Raw genomic sequence first — 13,400 nt, 5'->3', positions numbered from 1 at the left:
GAAAGACGGCACCTCCGACAGTGCAGCACTCCCTCAGCCCTGCACTGGATTGTCAGCTTAGCTTTATGTGCTCAAGTCTCTGTCTTTATATAGCACCTTTCACGACCACTGGACATCCCGAAGTGCTTAACAGCCAATGAAGTACTTTTTGAAGTGTAGTCACTGTTGTAATGTAGGAAATGTGGCAGCCAATTTGCACACAGCAAGCTCCCACAAACAGCAATGTGATAATGACCAGATAATCTGTTTTAGGGATGGTGGTTGCCAGGACACCAGGGATAACTTCTTCCAAATAGAGCCATGGGATCTTTTACATCCACCTGAGAGAGCAAACAGGGCCTCCGTTTAATGCCTCATCTGGCACCTCCACTGGCGTGTCAGCCTAGATTTTTGTGCTTAACTCCCTGAAGTAGGACTTGAACCCACAACCTTCTGGCTCAGAGGCGCGGGTGCTACCAACTGACTGACACTTTATTGACTTTGATATTAAGGTTTGCAGAATTATACTGAGTAAACTCTGGGTGATTGACTGAAAGCGTGGGTAAACTGCTTCAGCCGACAGCCTCTCCTCGCGACTGTCTTCACCCTGAAGCTGGGCCGGAACGTTTGTTGTGCCGGACTGTTTGTGCCAGCTGCTGTTGCTGCGGCGGAAGCTTTCCCCCTCGCTGCAACCTTCCCCACGTGCCGGCTCTGCTCGGGTTGTCGCGCTCGATGGCTGCTTTGGATTTTATCAGGACTCTCGGCGATGAGGACGAGGTTCCGGAGGAGGAGGAGGAGACGGGGTCTGAGGGCGAGGTGAGGGTGGAGGCGGCGGGTGACCGGGGCGCTGAGTGCTTGACGGGGCCTCTAGGGCTCGGGGACACCGAGGCGGGCGGCGATTACTGGGCCTCGACCTTCAGCCTGGTGCCGCCACCGGTCTTGCAGGTTTAAAGTGGCGCCCTGACGCAGTTCTGAGCCATTCGCGTACAGCGGATTATTTCCAAAATATATCCCCTGCCGTTATGGTCGTCGTGTGTAGCACAACAAGATCCCACCCAAAAAAAGGCAACAAGACAAATGAAAGTTTGTTTGAAAACGTGGCCTTTAAGAAGGCTTTTCTTAAAATAGGGAGAGCAGGGCTGAGGCTCAATTGTGGGGTAAAAGGAGGGAGGATGTGGAAAAGGCCAGAGTCAGAGGACCGAAGGATGTGGGCCAATAACCTGCCATTCGTTGCTGTGCACGGAATTCTCATCAGAACCCCATCTCTTTTGAGGAGGTAATACAGAATATCTCTGATGATTCTCTCTAGCAACTTGCTTATAACCTAAGGCTAGCTATAATTTCCCGGTCCTGACTTGTTGCCCTTTTTAAATATTGGTACAATATTCCCCTCTAGTCCGTCGGAACAATCCCTGACTACATATATGTAAGTAAGGGACTTGTTGAGCACATCTCCCATTTCTTTGAGGACCCCTTGGTCCCTCAGTACTAGCAGCCCAATCTGGTTGAGACACCTTATTCTTTCCAGGATTACATCTGCGTTCATTTTGACATTTAAAACAACAACTTGCATTTATATAGCGCCTTTTACATAGCAAAACATGCCAAGGTACTTCACAGGAGCGATTTTGAATCAAATCGGCAACATGAGATATTAGGACAAAAACTTGGTCAAAGAGGTAGGTTTTAAGGAGCATCTTAAGCAGGAGAGCAGTAGAGAGGCGGAGAAGTTTAGGGAGGGAGTTCCAGTGCTTCGGGCCTAGGCAGCTGAAGGCACAGCCGCCAATGATGGAGGGAAAAATATCAGAGTTGCGCAAGAGGCCAGAATTCTCAGTCAGCGAGGACAGGGGTGATGGGTGAACGGGACTTGGTGCGAGTTAGAACACTGGCAGCAGAGTTTTGGATGAGCTCAAGTTTATGGAGGGTGCAAAGTGGGAGGCTGGCCTGGAGAGCATTTGAATAGTCGGGTCTGGTGGGAACAAAGGCATGGATGAGGGTTTCAGCAGCAGATGAGTTGACGCAGGGGCAAAGAAGGGCGATGTTATGGAGGTGGAAGTAGGAGGATATGGGGTCAGAAGCTCAGCTCACGGTCAAATAGGCCGTCAGGGTTGCAAACAGTCTGGTTCAGCCTCAGACAGTGGCTGGGAAGAGGGATGGATTTGGTGGCTAGAGAACAGAATTTTTAGCATGGACCGAAGACGATGGCTTCAGTCTTCCCAATATTTAATTGGAGGGAATTTCTGCTCATCCAGTACTGGATGTCGGACAAGCAGCGTGACAAATCAGAGGCAATGGAGGAGTTGAGTGAGGTGGAGCTGGGTGATGCCAGCGTACATGTAGAAACTGACGCTGTGTTTTCGGATGAAGGGCAGCATGTAGATGATAATTAGGAGGGGGGCGAAGGATAGATTCTTGGGGGACTCTAGAGGTAACGGAGTGGGAAGAGAAGTCAATGCAGGTGATTTTCTGTCTACGAAGGGACCTGGTGAGGGCAGTCCCACCCAGCTGAACAACGGAGGAGAGGCATTGGAGGAGGATGGTAACAGGTTCAGGAGGATTAGGAGGGATAGTTTACCATGGTCACATAGGGTATCATTTGTGACTTTGATAATGGCCAATTGAGTGCTGTGGCAGGGGCGAAAACCTGATTAGAGGTTCAAACATGGAGTTGCGGAAAGATAAGCACGGATTTGGGAAACAACAACACGTTCAAGGACTTTGGAGAGGAATGGTGCGGTAGTTTGCAAGGACGGCGGATTCAAAGGTTTTTTGAGGAGGGGGTGATGATGACAGATTTGAAGGGATGATCTCAATCTTAATCTCAATGCCCACTCATTAATCTTTCCGCTAACATAAAAGGGAATTCAAAAGTCTTCTATAGGCATATATAAATAGTAAACAAGTAGTAAGAGGAGGGTTGGGGCTGATTAGGGACCAAAAAGGAGACCTACGCACGGAGGCAGAGGGCATAGCTGAGGCACTAAATGAGTACGATAGCAAAATACTGCAGATGTTGGAAATCCGAAATAACAACAGAAAATGCTGGAAAAACTCAGCAAGTCAGGCAACATCCGTGGAGAGAAATTTGAGTTGACGTTTCGGGTTTGACCCTTCTTCAAAACTGGAGAGAAAAGGAACTAGATCGAAGGCAGGGCTGCGATCGGACAAAAGAATAAAAGAACCAAAAGAAGTAAAAGAGATTAGAAGCTAGACGAGATGGTAATAGGCTGTGATTAGGTGTAAAGTGTACTGGCAGGGCAAAAGATAGCTGCCAGGTGTGAGAGAGAAACAAAAGGAAAGGGGGGGGGGAAAGGAAAGGAGTGGAAAAATATAAGTGAAAATGAAATAGGGGCTGAGGTTATGATCTGAAATTGTTGAACTCGATATTGAGACCGGAAGGCTGCAGAGTGCCTAATCGGAAGATGAGGTGCTGTTCCTCGAGTTTACGTTGAGCTTCTGTGGAACAGTACAAGAGGCCAAGGACGGTGAGGTCCGAGTGGGAATGGAGCGGTGAATTGAAATGACAGGCGACCGGAAGCTCGGGGTCACCCTTACGGACTGAACGGAGGTGTTCCGCAAAGCGGTCACCCAATCTGCGTTTGGTCTCCCCAATGTAGAGGAGACCGCATCGTGAGCAGCGAATACAGTATACTAGATTGCGAGAAGTACAAGTAAATCGCTGTTTCACCTGGAAGGGGTGTTTGGGGCCCTGGACAGTGGGGAGGGGGGAGGTATAGGGGCAGGTGTTACATCTCCTCCGCTTGCACGGGAAGGTGCCAGGCGAAGGGGAAGGGCTGTTTGGGGTGATAGAGGAGTGGACTAGGGTGTCTCGGAGAGAGTGGTCCCTGCGGAATGCTGAAAGGGGAGGGGAGGGGAAGATAAGTTTGGTGGTGGGATCACTTTGGAGGTAGCGGAAATGCCGGAGGATGATCCGTTGAATGTGGAGGCTGGTGGGGTGAAAGGTGAGGACAAGGGGAACCCTATCGTGGTTCCGGGAGGGAGTGGCAGGGGTGAGGGCAGAGGTGCGGGAGATAGAACTGACACGGTCGAGGGCAGTGTCAACCATGGTAGAGGGGAATCCTCGGTTGCGGAAAAAGGAAGACATGTCTGAAGCACTGGTGTGGAAGGTGGCATCGTCGGAGCAGATACGGTGGAGGCGGAGAAACTGGGAGAATGGAATAGAGTCCTTACAGGAAGCGGGGTGTGAGGAAGTGTAGTCCAGGTAGCTGTGGGAGTCAGTGGGCTTGTAGTAAATATTGGTCGATAACCTATCCCCAGAGATGGAGACGGAGAAGTCGAGGAAGGGAAGGGAAGAGTCAGAGATGGACCATGTGAAGGTGAGGGAAGGGTGGAAATTGGAGGCAAAGTGAATGAAATTGTCAAGTTCGGGGCGAGAGCAGGAAACGGCACCGATACAGTCATCAATGTATCGGAAAAAGAGGTGAGGGAGGGGACCCGAGTAGGACTGGAACAAAGATTGTTCCACATAGCCCACGAAAAGGCAGGCATAGCTAGGACCCATGCGGGTACCCATGGCAACACCTTTGATTTGGAGGAAATGAGTGGAGTTAAAGGAGAAGTTGTTCAATGTGAGAACAAGTTCAGCCAGGCGGAGGAGGGTCGTGGTGGATGGGGACTGGTCGGGCCTCTGTTCGAGGAAGAAGCGGAGTGCCCTCAGGCCATCCGGGTGGGGGATGGAGGTGTAGAGGGATTGTACGTCCATGGTGAAAAGGAAGCGGTGGGGGCCAGGAAACTGGAAACTGTTAAAGTGGCGGAGGGCGTCCGAAGAGTCGCGGATGTAGGTGGGAAGAGACTGGACAAGGGGAGAAAAGATAGAGTCAAGATAGGAAGAGATAAGTTCCGTAGGGCAAGAACAGGCTGAAACGATGGGTCTACCAGGGCAGTCCTGTTTGTGGATCTTGGGAAGGAGGTGGAAGCGGGCTGTGCGGGGTTGGGGAACTATGAGGTTGGTGGCAGCGGGGGGAAGATCTCCAGAGGAGATGAGGTCAGTGACAGTCTTGGAAACGGTGGTTTGATGTTCGGTAGTGGGGTCATGGTCCAGGTGGAGGTAGGAGCAGGTGTCGGAGAGTTGGCGTTCAGCTTCCGCTAGGTAGAGGTCAGTACGCCAAACAACAACAGCACCACCCTTGTCAGCGGGTTTAATGACAATGTCAGGGTTGGATCTAAGAGAATGGAGTGCTGCAAGTTCAGAGGGAGGTAGGTTGGAGTGAGTGAGGGGAGCAGAGAAATGGAGACGGCCGATGTCATGGCGGCAGTTAGCGATGAAAAGATCTAGAGAGGGTAAGAGGCCAGGGGGAGGGGTCCAGGTAGAATGGGAATTCTGCAAGCGGGAGAAAGGGTCAGTTGTGCGGGGGGAGGACTCCTGGCCAAAGAAGTGGGCACGGAGACGAAGGCGGCGGAAAAAGAGCTCAGCATCGTGCCGAGCTCGAAATTCATTGAGGTGGGGGCGTAAGGGGATGAAGCTCAGGCCTTTGCTGAGGACTGATCGTTCAGGGTCAGAGAGTGGAAGGTCAGAGGGGATAGTGAACACACGGCAGGGGGTGAGATTGGGAGAAGGGGGGTCAGAGGAAAGTGAAGGGGAAGAAGGTTCCGGAGGGGCGTTGGTGTCCAAGAGTTGATGAAGCTTGCGATCCTTGACATCGGAAAGGAAGAAGAAAAGTTTTTTGTTGAAGCGTCGGATGAGTCGAAGGATGAAGTGGAACTGAGGACCCGGACAGCTTTGAGATAGAGTGCGCCGGTGTTGCTGAAGAGAGAAGTCGAGTGTGTTCATGTGGCGCCACATGGCGTTGAGCGTGGATCTCAGGATGCGGCGAGAGCAGTAGTTCGAGGAACGATGAATATCTTGGAGATATTTGTAATCCTGGGTGGATCCGAAGCACGAAGGGTGGAAGTTTAGTTGGAATCCACGTGGAGTAAGTCGGAACCGGAGACAGTTGCTGAGGAAAATGATGTGGCTGTGAAACCGAGTCTTGGCAGATACCTGATCAAACACGAGAAGGGAAACTGAAAGTAATGAAGGTGAACAAGGTTGAAGAGCCAAACGGAGATCCCGTCGCAGAGAAGAGCAGAACTTCTTCAAGGTAGGCATTCCTAGAAGAGGTGTGGCAGTGAACCAAACACTAGTACGATAGCAAAATACTGCAGATGTTGGAAATCCGAAATAACAACAGAAAATGCTGGAAAAACTCAGCAAGTCAGGCAACATCCGTACACTAAATGAGTACTTTGCACCTGACTTCACCAAGGAAGAAGATGCTGCCAAAGTCATAGCGAAAGAGGAGGTAATGGAGATGCTGGATGGGATAAAAATTGAAAGAGGTGGTACTAGAAAGGCTGGCTGTACTTAAAGTAGATAAGTCACCAGGACCGGATGGGCTGCATCCTAGGATGTTGAGGGAATTTAAGGTGGAAATCGTGGAGGTACTGGCCATAATCTTCCAATCCTCCTTGGATATAGGAGTGGTGCCAGAGGACTGGAGAATTGCAAATGTTACACCATTGTTCAAAAAAAGGGTGTAAAGATAAACCCAGCAACTACAGGCCAGTCAGTTTGACCTCGGTAGTGGGGAAGCTTTTAGAAACAGTAATCAGGGACAAAATTAAGTCACTTGGACAACTGTGGATTAATTAAGAAAAGTCAGCATGGATTTGTTAAAGGCAAATCGTGTTTAACTAACTTGATCGAGTTTTTTGATGAGGGCAATGTGGTTGAAGTGATGTACATGGACTTCCAAAAGGCGTTTGATAAAGTGCCACATAATAGGCTTGCCAGCAAAGTTGAAGCCCCTGGAATAAAAGGGACAGTGGCAGCATGGATACGAAATTGGCTAAGTGACAGGAAACCGAGAGTAGTGGTGAGCGGTTGTTTTTCGGACTGGAGGAAAGTATACAGTGGTGTTCCCCGGGGGTTGGTGCTAGGACCACTGCTTTTCTTGATGTATATAAATGACTTGGACATGGGTGTACAGGGCACAATTTCAAAATTTTCAGATGACACAAAACCTGGAAGTCTAGTGACTGGAGAGCTGTTTCCAGTAGGGTTCCACAGGGCTCAGTACTGGGTCCCTTGCTCTTTGTGGTATATCAATGATTTAGACTTGAATGTAGGGGGTATAATAAAGAAGTTTGGAGATGATACTAAAATTGGCTGTGGGTGATGATGAAGAATAAAACTGTAGACTGCAGGAAGATATCAATGAACTGGTCAGGTGGGCAGAACAGTGGCAAATGGAATTCAACCCGGAGAAATGTGAGAAATATAGAAGATAGGAGCAGGAGTAGGCCATTCGGCCCCTCGAGCCTGCTCTACCATTCAATGAGATCATGGCTGATCATCCAAATTCAGTACCCTGTCTCTGCCTTCTCCCCATATCCCTTGATCCCCTTAGCCTTAAGAAATATATCCAACTCCTTCTTGAATATATTTAATGAATTGGCTTCCACTGCCTTCTGTGGTAGAGAATTCCACAGGTTCACCACTCTCTGGGTGAAGAAATTCCTCCTCACCTCTGTCCTAAATGGCTTACCCCTTATCCTTAGACCGTGACCCCTGGTTCTGGACTCCCTGGCCATCGGGAACATACTTCCTGCATCCAGTCTGTCCAGTCCTGTTAGAATTTTATAAGTTTCAATGAGATCCCCTCTCATTCTTCTAAACTCCAGCGAGTATAAGCCCAATCGACCCAATCTCTCCTCATACGTCATTCCTGCCATCCCAGGTATCAGTCTGGTGAATCTTCGCTGCACTCCCTCCATGGCAAGAACATCCTCAGATAAGGTGACCAAAACTGCACACAATACTCAAGGTGTGGTCTCACCAAGGCCCTGTACAACTGCAGCAAGACATCCTTGTTCTTGTACTCAAACCCTCTCGCTACGAAAGCCAACATACCATTTGCCTTCTTAACCGCCTGCTGCACCTGCATGCTTACCTTCAGCGACTGGTGCACAAGGACACCCAGGTCTCGTTGCACTTCCCCTTCTCCCAATCTATTGCCGTTCAGATAATAATCTGCCTTCCTGTTTTTGCCACCAAAGTGGATACCCTCGCATTTATCCACATTATACTGCATCTGCCATGTTTCTGCCCAATCACCCAACCTGTCCAAATCATACTGGAGTTTCTCGGCATCCTCCTCACAGCACACACGCCCACCCAGCTTTGTGTCGTCTGCAAACTTGGAGATATTACATCTAGTTCCTCATCTAGATCATCATTAATATATATTGTGAATAGCTGGGGTCCTAGGACCGATCCCTGCGGTACCCCACTAGTCACTGCCTGCCACTCGGAAAAGACCCCTTTATTCCAACTCTTGCTTCCTGTCTGCCAACCAGTTCGCTATCCAAGTCAGCACCTTCCCCCAGTCCCATGTGCCTTAACTTTACACGCTAATCTCTTATGCGGGACCTTATCGAAAGCCTTCTGAAAGTCCAAATATACCACATCCACTGGTTCTCCCTTATCTATTCTACCAGTTACATCCTCAAAAAAATTCCAGTAGATTAGTCAAGCACGATTTATCTTTTGTAAATCCATGTTGACTTTGTCCGATCCTGTCACTGTGAGGTAATGCATTTGGGGAGGGCTAACAAGGCAAGGGAATACACTATAAATGGTAGGACACTGAGAAGTGTAGAGAAACAAAGGGACCTTGGAGTGCAGGTCCACTGATCCCTGAAGGTAGCAGGCCAGGTAGATAAGGTGGTTAAGAAGGCATATGGAATACTTGCCTTTATTAGCTGAGGCATAGAATACAAGAGCAGGGAGGTTATGCTTAAACTGTATCAAACACCAGTTAGGCCGCAGCTAGAGTACTGCGTGCAGTTCTGGTCACCACATTACAGGAAAGATTTACAAGGATGTTTCCGGGACTGGAGAATTTTAGCTATGAGGAAAGATTGGATAGGCTGCGTTTGTTTTCATTGGAACGGAGGAGGCTGAGGGGAGACCTTATTGAGGTGTATAAAATTATCGGGCCTAGATAGAGTGGATAGGAAGGACCTGTTTCCCTCAGCAGAGAGGTCAACAACCAGGGGGCCATAGATTTAAAGTAATTGGTAGGAGGTTTAGAGGAGATTTGAGGGGAAATTTCTTCACCCAGAGGGTGGTAGGGATCTGGAACTCACTGCCTGAAAGGGTGGTAGAGGCAGAAACCCTCACCACATTTAAAAAGTGCTTGGATGTACACTTGAAGTGCCGTAACCTACAGGGCTACGGACCAAGAGCTGGAAAGTGGGATTAGGCTGGATAGCTCTTTGTCGGCCGGCGTGGACATGATGGGCCGAAATGGCCTCCTTCCGTGCTGTAAATTTCTATGATTACAACTTATGCTGATGAATCTTCCATGTTGTTGCTCACGGTCAGTTGGGAATGTACTGTTTTATAACATTAGGACTGTTACAGCGTGTAACAATGTTTATTATATACAAAGCTCTAGATATTTGTAATGTAGGTGTTTATTATAGTGTTTGCTGATAATGAAGGTATAGGATATAATGTCTGCAGTGTGTTTTACTTTTAACTTGTAGAGAAAAGGGAAGATTGTGAAAAAGTTGATTCTGTGAGGAATGTTTAGTGAAGAGGTGGTGATTTGAACAGAAATGAACAAAGGCACACCCAGCCCAGTCAACCCTGCAAAGTCCTCCTCCCTAACGTCTGTGGACTTGTGCCAAAATTGGGAGAGCTGTCCCTCAGACTAGTCAAGCAACGCCTGACATAGTCATACTCACAGAATCATACCTTTCAGCCAACGTCCCAGACTCCTCCATTACCCTCCCTGGGTATGTCCTGTCCCACTGGCAGGACAGATCCACCAGAGGTGGCGGCACAGTGGTATACAGTCAGGAGGGAGTGGCCCTGGGAGTCCTCAACATTGACTCCAGACCCCATGAAGTCTCATGGCTTCAGGTCAAACATGGGCAAAGAAACCTCCTGCTGATTACCACCTACTGCCCTCCCTCAGCTGATGAATCAGTACTCCTCCATATTGAACACCACTTGGAAGAAGCACTGAGGGTAGCAAGGGCACAGAGTGTACTCTGGGTGGGGAACTTCAATGTCCGTCACCAAGAGTGGCTCAGTAACACCACTACTGACTGAGCTGGCCGAGCCCTGAAGAGCAAAGCTGCCAGATTGCCTGCGGCAGGTGGTAAGAGAACCAATATGAGGGAAAAACCTATTTGACCTCATCCTCACCAATTTACCTGTCACAGATGCATCTGTCCATGACAGTATTGGTAGGAGTGACCACCACACAGTCCTTGTGGCGACGAAGTCCTGTCTTCACACTGAGGACACGCTCCAACGTGCACTACCCCCATGCTAAATGGGATTCAAAACTGGGCATCCATGAGGCGCTGTGGGCCATCAGCAGCAGCAGCATTGTATTCCACCACAATCTGTAACCTCGTGGCCCTCACTTTACCGTTACCATCAAGCCAGGGGACCAACCTTGGTTCAATGAGAGTAGAAGAGCATGCCAGGAGCAGCACCAGGCGTACCTAAAAATTAGGTGACGACCTGATGAAGCTACAACACTGGACTACATGCATGCTAAACAGCTGAAGCAACATGCTATAGACAGAGCTAATCTATCCCACTGGCAATGCATCGGATCAAAGCTCTGCAGTTCTGCCACATCCAGCCGTGAATGGTGGTGGACCATTAAACAACTAACTGGAGGCAGAGGCTTCATGAACGTCCCCTTCCTCTGTGATGGCAGAGCCCAGCACACAAGTTCAAAGACATGGTTGAAGCGTTTGCAACCATCTTCAGCCAGAAGTGCCGAGTGGATGATCCATCTTGGCCTCCTCCTGAGGTCCCCACCATCACAGAAGCCAGTCTTCAGGCAACTCGATTCATTCCACTTGATATCAAGAAACAGCTGAGCGCACTGGATACTGCAAAGGCTGTGAGCCCCGACAACATCCCAGCTGTAGTGCTGAAGATTTGTGCTCCAGCTACTAGCTGCGCCGTTAGCCAAGCTGTTCCAGTACAGCTACAATACTGGCATCTACCCGACAATGTGGAAAACTGCCCAGGTATGTCCTGCCCACAAAAAGCAGGACAAATCCAATCCGGCCAATTACTACCCCGTCAGTGATTAAAGGTGTCGTCGACTGTACTATCAAGCAGCACTTACTCCCCAGTAATCTGCTCAGCAATGCTCAGTTTGGGTTCTGCCAGGACCACTCGGCTCTAGCCTTGGTCCAAACATTGACAAAAGAGCTGAATTCCAGAGGTGAAGTGAGAGTGACTGCCCTTGACATCAAGGCAGCATTTGACTGAGTGTGGCATCAAGGAGCCCTAGTAAAATTGAAATCTTTTTCTCCACTGGCTAGAGCCATACCTAGCACAAAGGAAGATGGTTGTGGTTGTTGGAGGCCAATCATCTCAGCGCCAGGACATCACTGCAGGAGTTCCTCAGGGCAGTGTCCTACGCCCAACCATCTTCAGCTGCTTCATTAATGACCTTCCCTCCATCATAAGGTCAGAAGTGGGGATGTTCGCTGATGATTGCAGTGTTCAATACCATTCACAACTCCTCAGATAATGAAGCAGTCCATGCCCGCATGCAGCAAGTCCTGGACAACATTCAGACTTGGGCTGAAAAGTGGCAAGTAACATTCATGCCACACAAGTGCCAGGCAATGACCATCTCCAAAAAGAGAAAGTCTAACCACCACCTCTTGACATTCAACGGCATTACCATCGTCAAATCCCCCACCGTCAACATCCTGTGGGTGACCATTGACCAGAAACTTAACTGGACCATCCACATAAATATTGTGGCTACAAGAGCAGGTCAGAGGCCAGGTATTCTGCGGCGAGTGTCTCACCTCTTGACTCCCCAAAGCCTTTCCACCATCTACAAGGCACAAATCAGGTGTGTGATGGAATACTCTCCACTTGCCTGGATGAGTGCAGCTCCAACAACACTCGGGAAGCTCGACACCATCCAGGAAAAGCAGCCTGCTTAATTGGCACCCCATCCACCACCTTAAACATTCACTCCCTCCACCACCGATGCACCGTGTCTGCAGTGTGTACAAGATGCACTGCAGCAACTCGCCAAGGCTTCTTCGACCATCTCCCAAATCCGTGACCTCTTCCACCTAGAAGGACAAGGGCAGCAGGCGCGTGTGAACACCATCACCTCCAAGTTCCCCTCCAAGTCACACACCATCCTGAGTTGGAAATATATCGCCGTTCCTTCATTGCCGCTGGGTTAAAATCCTGGAACTCCCTCCCAACAGCACTGTGGGAGTACCTTCACCTCGTGGACAGCAGCGGTTCTAGAAGGCGCCTCACCACCACCTTCTCAAGGGGCAACTAGGGATGGGCAATAAATGCTGGCCTTGCCAGTGATGCCCACATCACATAAATGATTAAAAAATATATGAATACAGTGGGACTGGCTTTCAAAAAAAAAAGGGTCTAAGGAATGTAATGGAAATAGATATTCATCAGAGCTGGTAGTTCCTGAAGTCAGGTTATTGAGCAAGAGTTAGAAAGAAAGCTTCCATTTACATGGTGCTTTTCATATCCTCAAGATCCAAAGCGAGTCACAGCCAGTTAATTGCTTTTACAATGTAATTACTGTTATGTAGACAACGGGATGGGTAATTTGTGCAGAGCAAGATTACACGAGCAACAGAGGAAACGAATGACAACTTAATCTGTGTTTGGTAGTGGAGATTGAGGGAGGCATGTTGGCCAGGACATGGGAGAACTACCTGCTCTTTGAATAGTGCCAAGGGATCTTTTGCATCCACCTGAATGCATAGACAGGACCTTGGTTTACTGCCTCATCTGAAAGACTGCACCTTCAACAGTGTAGCACTACCTCAATGTCAACCTAATCTGTTATAGTCTGATACTTACTTGAGGGAAGCAGTTGCCACTGCACTGGATTCCAAGTTTCTGGCAGGAAAGTTATTGAAGCAACTTTACTGTGCAGAACCTTTAGAGTATTTTCTTTTAAATAGATCACAGGTACCTCATCCTCCTGTTGAGTTACCTTTGGAACTGATGCAGTCTGGTTGGGACTGATCACATTCAGAATACTGATTAATTCAGACTAGCTCAGTATTTGATGTATGGAATGCTAATGGCTGTAAAGAAAACTGAGGTCTTGTGTGAACAGCTACTTAAGTTTCAAGTCGGGAAGGAGAATTGTCATTTAAATTCACCATCACAGCTTAAAATCAACATTGAGAGCAGAGAATGGAGTCAGCAGCAGGAACAGGGATTGGAGTCAGGAGGGAGAATAGCCATTTATATATCACATTGTTAGAGATATGGAGCTGGTGCCTATGATAGGAATGAACTGCTCCTACAGCACTGTGATTATTTTAATTGCAGCTCTTCCTCCCAACTTCACTCCTGGCTCTTGTTA

The 13,400-nt window shown here is 48.7% G+C and overlaps 1 protein-coding gene across 2 annotated transcripts in view; it reads left to right on the top strand.

Annotated features, from left to right (window-relative positions):
* The first annotated feature begins 536 nt into the window (after window positions 1-536).
* Window positions 537-13,400, top strand: part of ddx27 (DEAD (Asp-Glu-Ala-Asp) box polypeptide 27) — a 54,261-nt gene continuing 41,397 nt past the window's right edge. The window contains exon 1 of one of the 2 annotated variants that reach the window (XM_086005212.1): window positions 537-795. In XM_086005212.1, coding sequence (XP_085861338.1) covers window positions 712-795 — 84 coding nt within the window. In that variant the 5' untranslated portion in view covers window positions 537-711. Of the gene's footprint in view, window positions 796-1,157; window positions 1,256-13,400 lie in introns of those variants that run through there. The other variant, XM_086005213.1, reaches the window with a different exon arrangement.

Source organism: Somniosus microcephalus, chromosome 13 (genome assembly GCF_052327205.1).
Source record: "Somniosus microcephalus isolate GS21.2 chromosome 13, FLI_Smic_1.0, whole genome shotgun sequence".
Lineage (NCBI taxonomy): Eukaryota > Metazoa > Chordata > Chondrichthyes > Squaliformes > Somniosidae > Somniosus > Somniosus microcephalus.
This window is presented reverse-complemented; position numbering and strand designations above follow the sequence as displayed.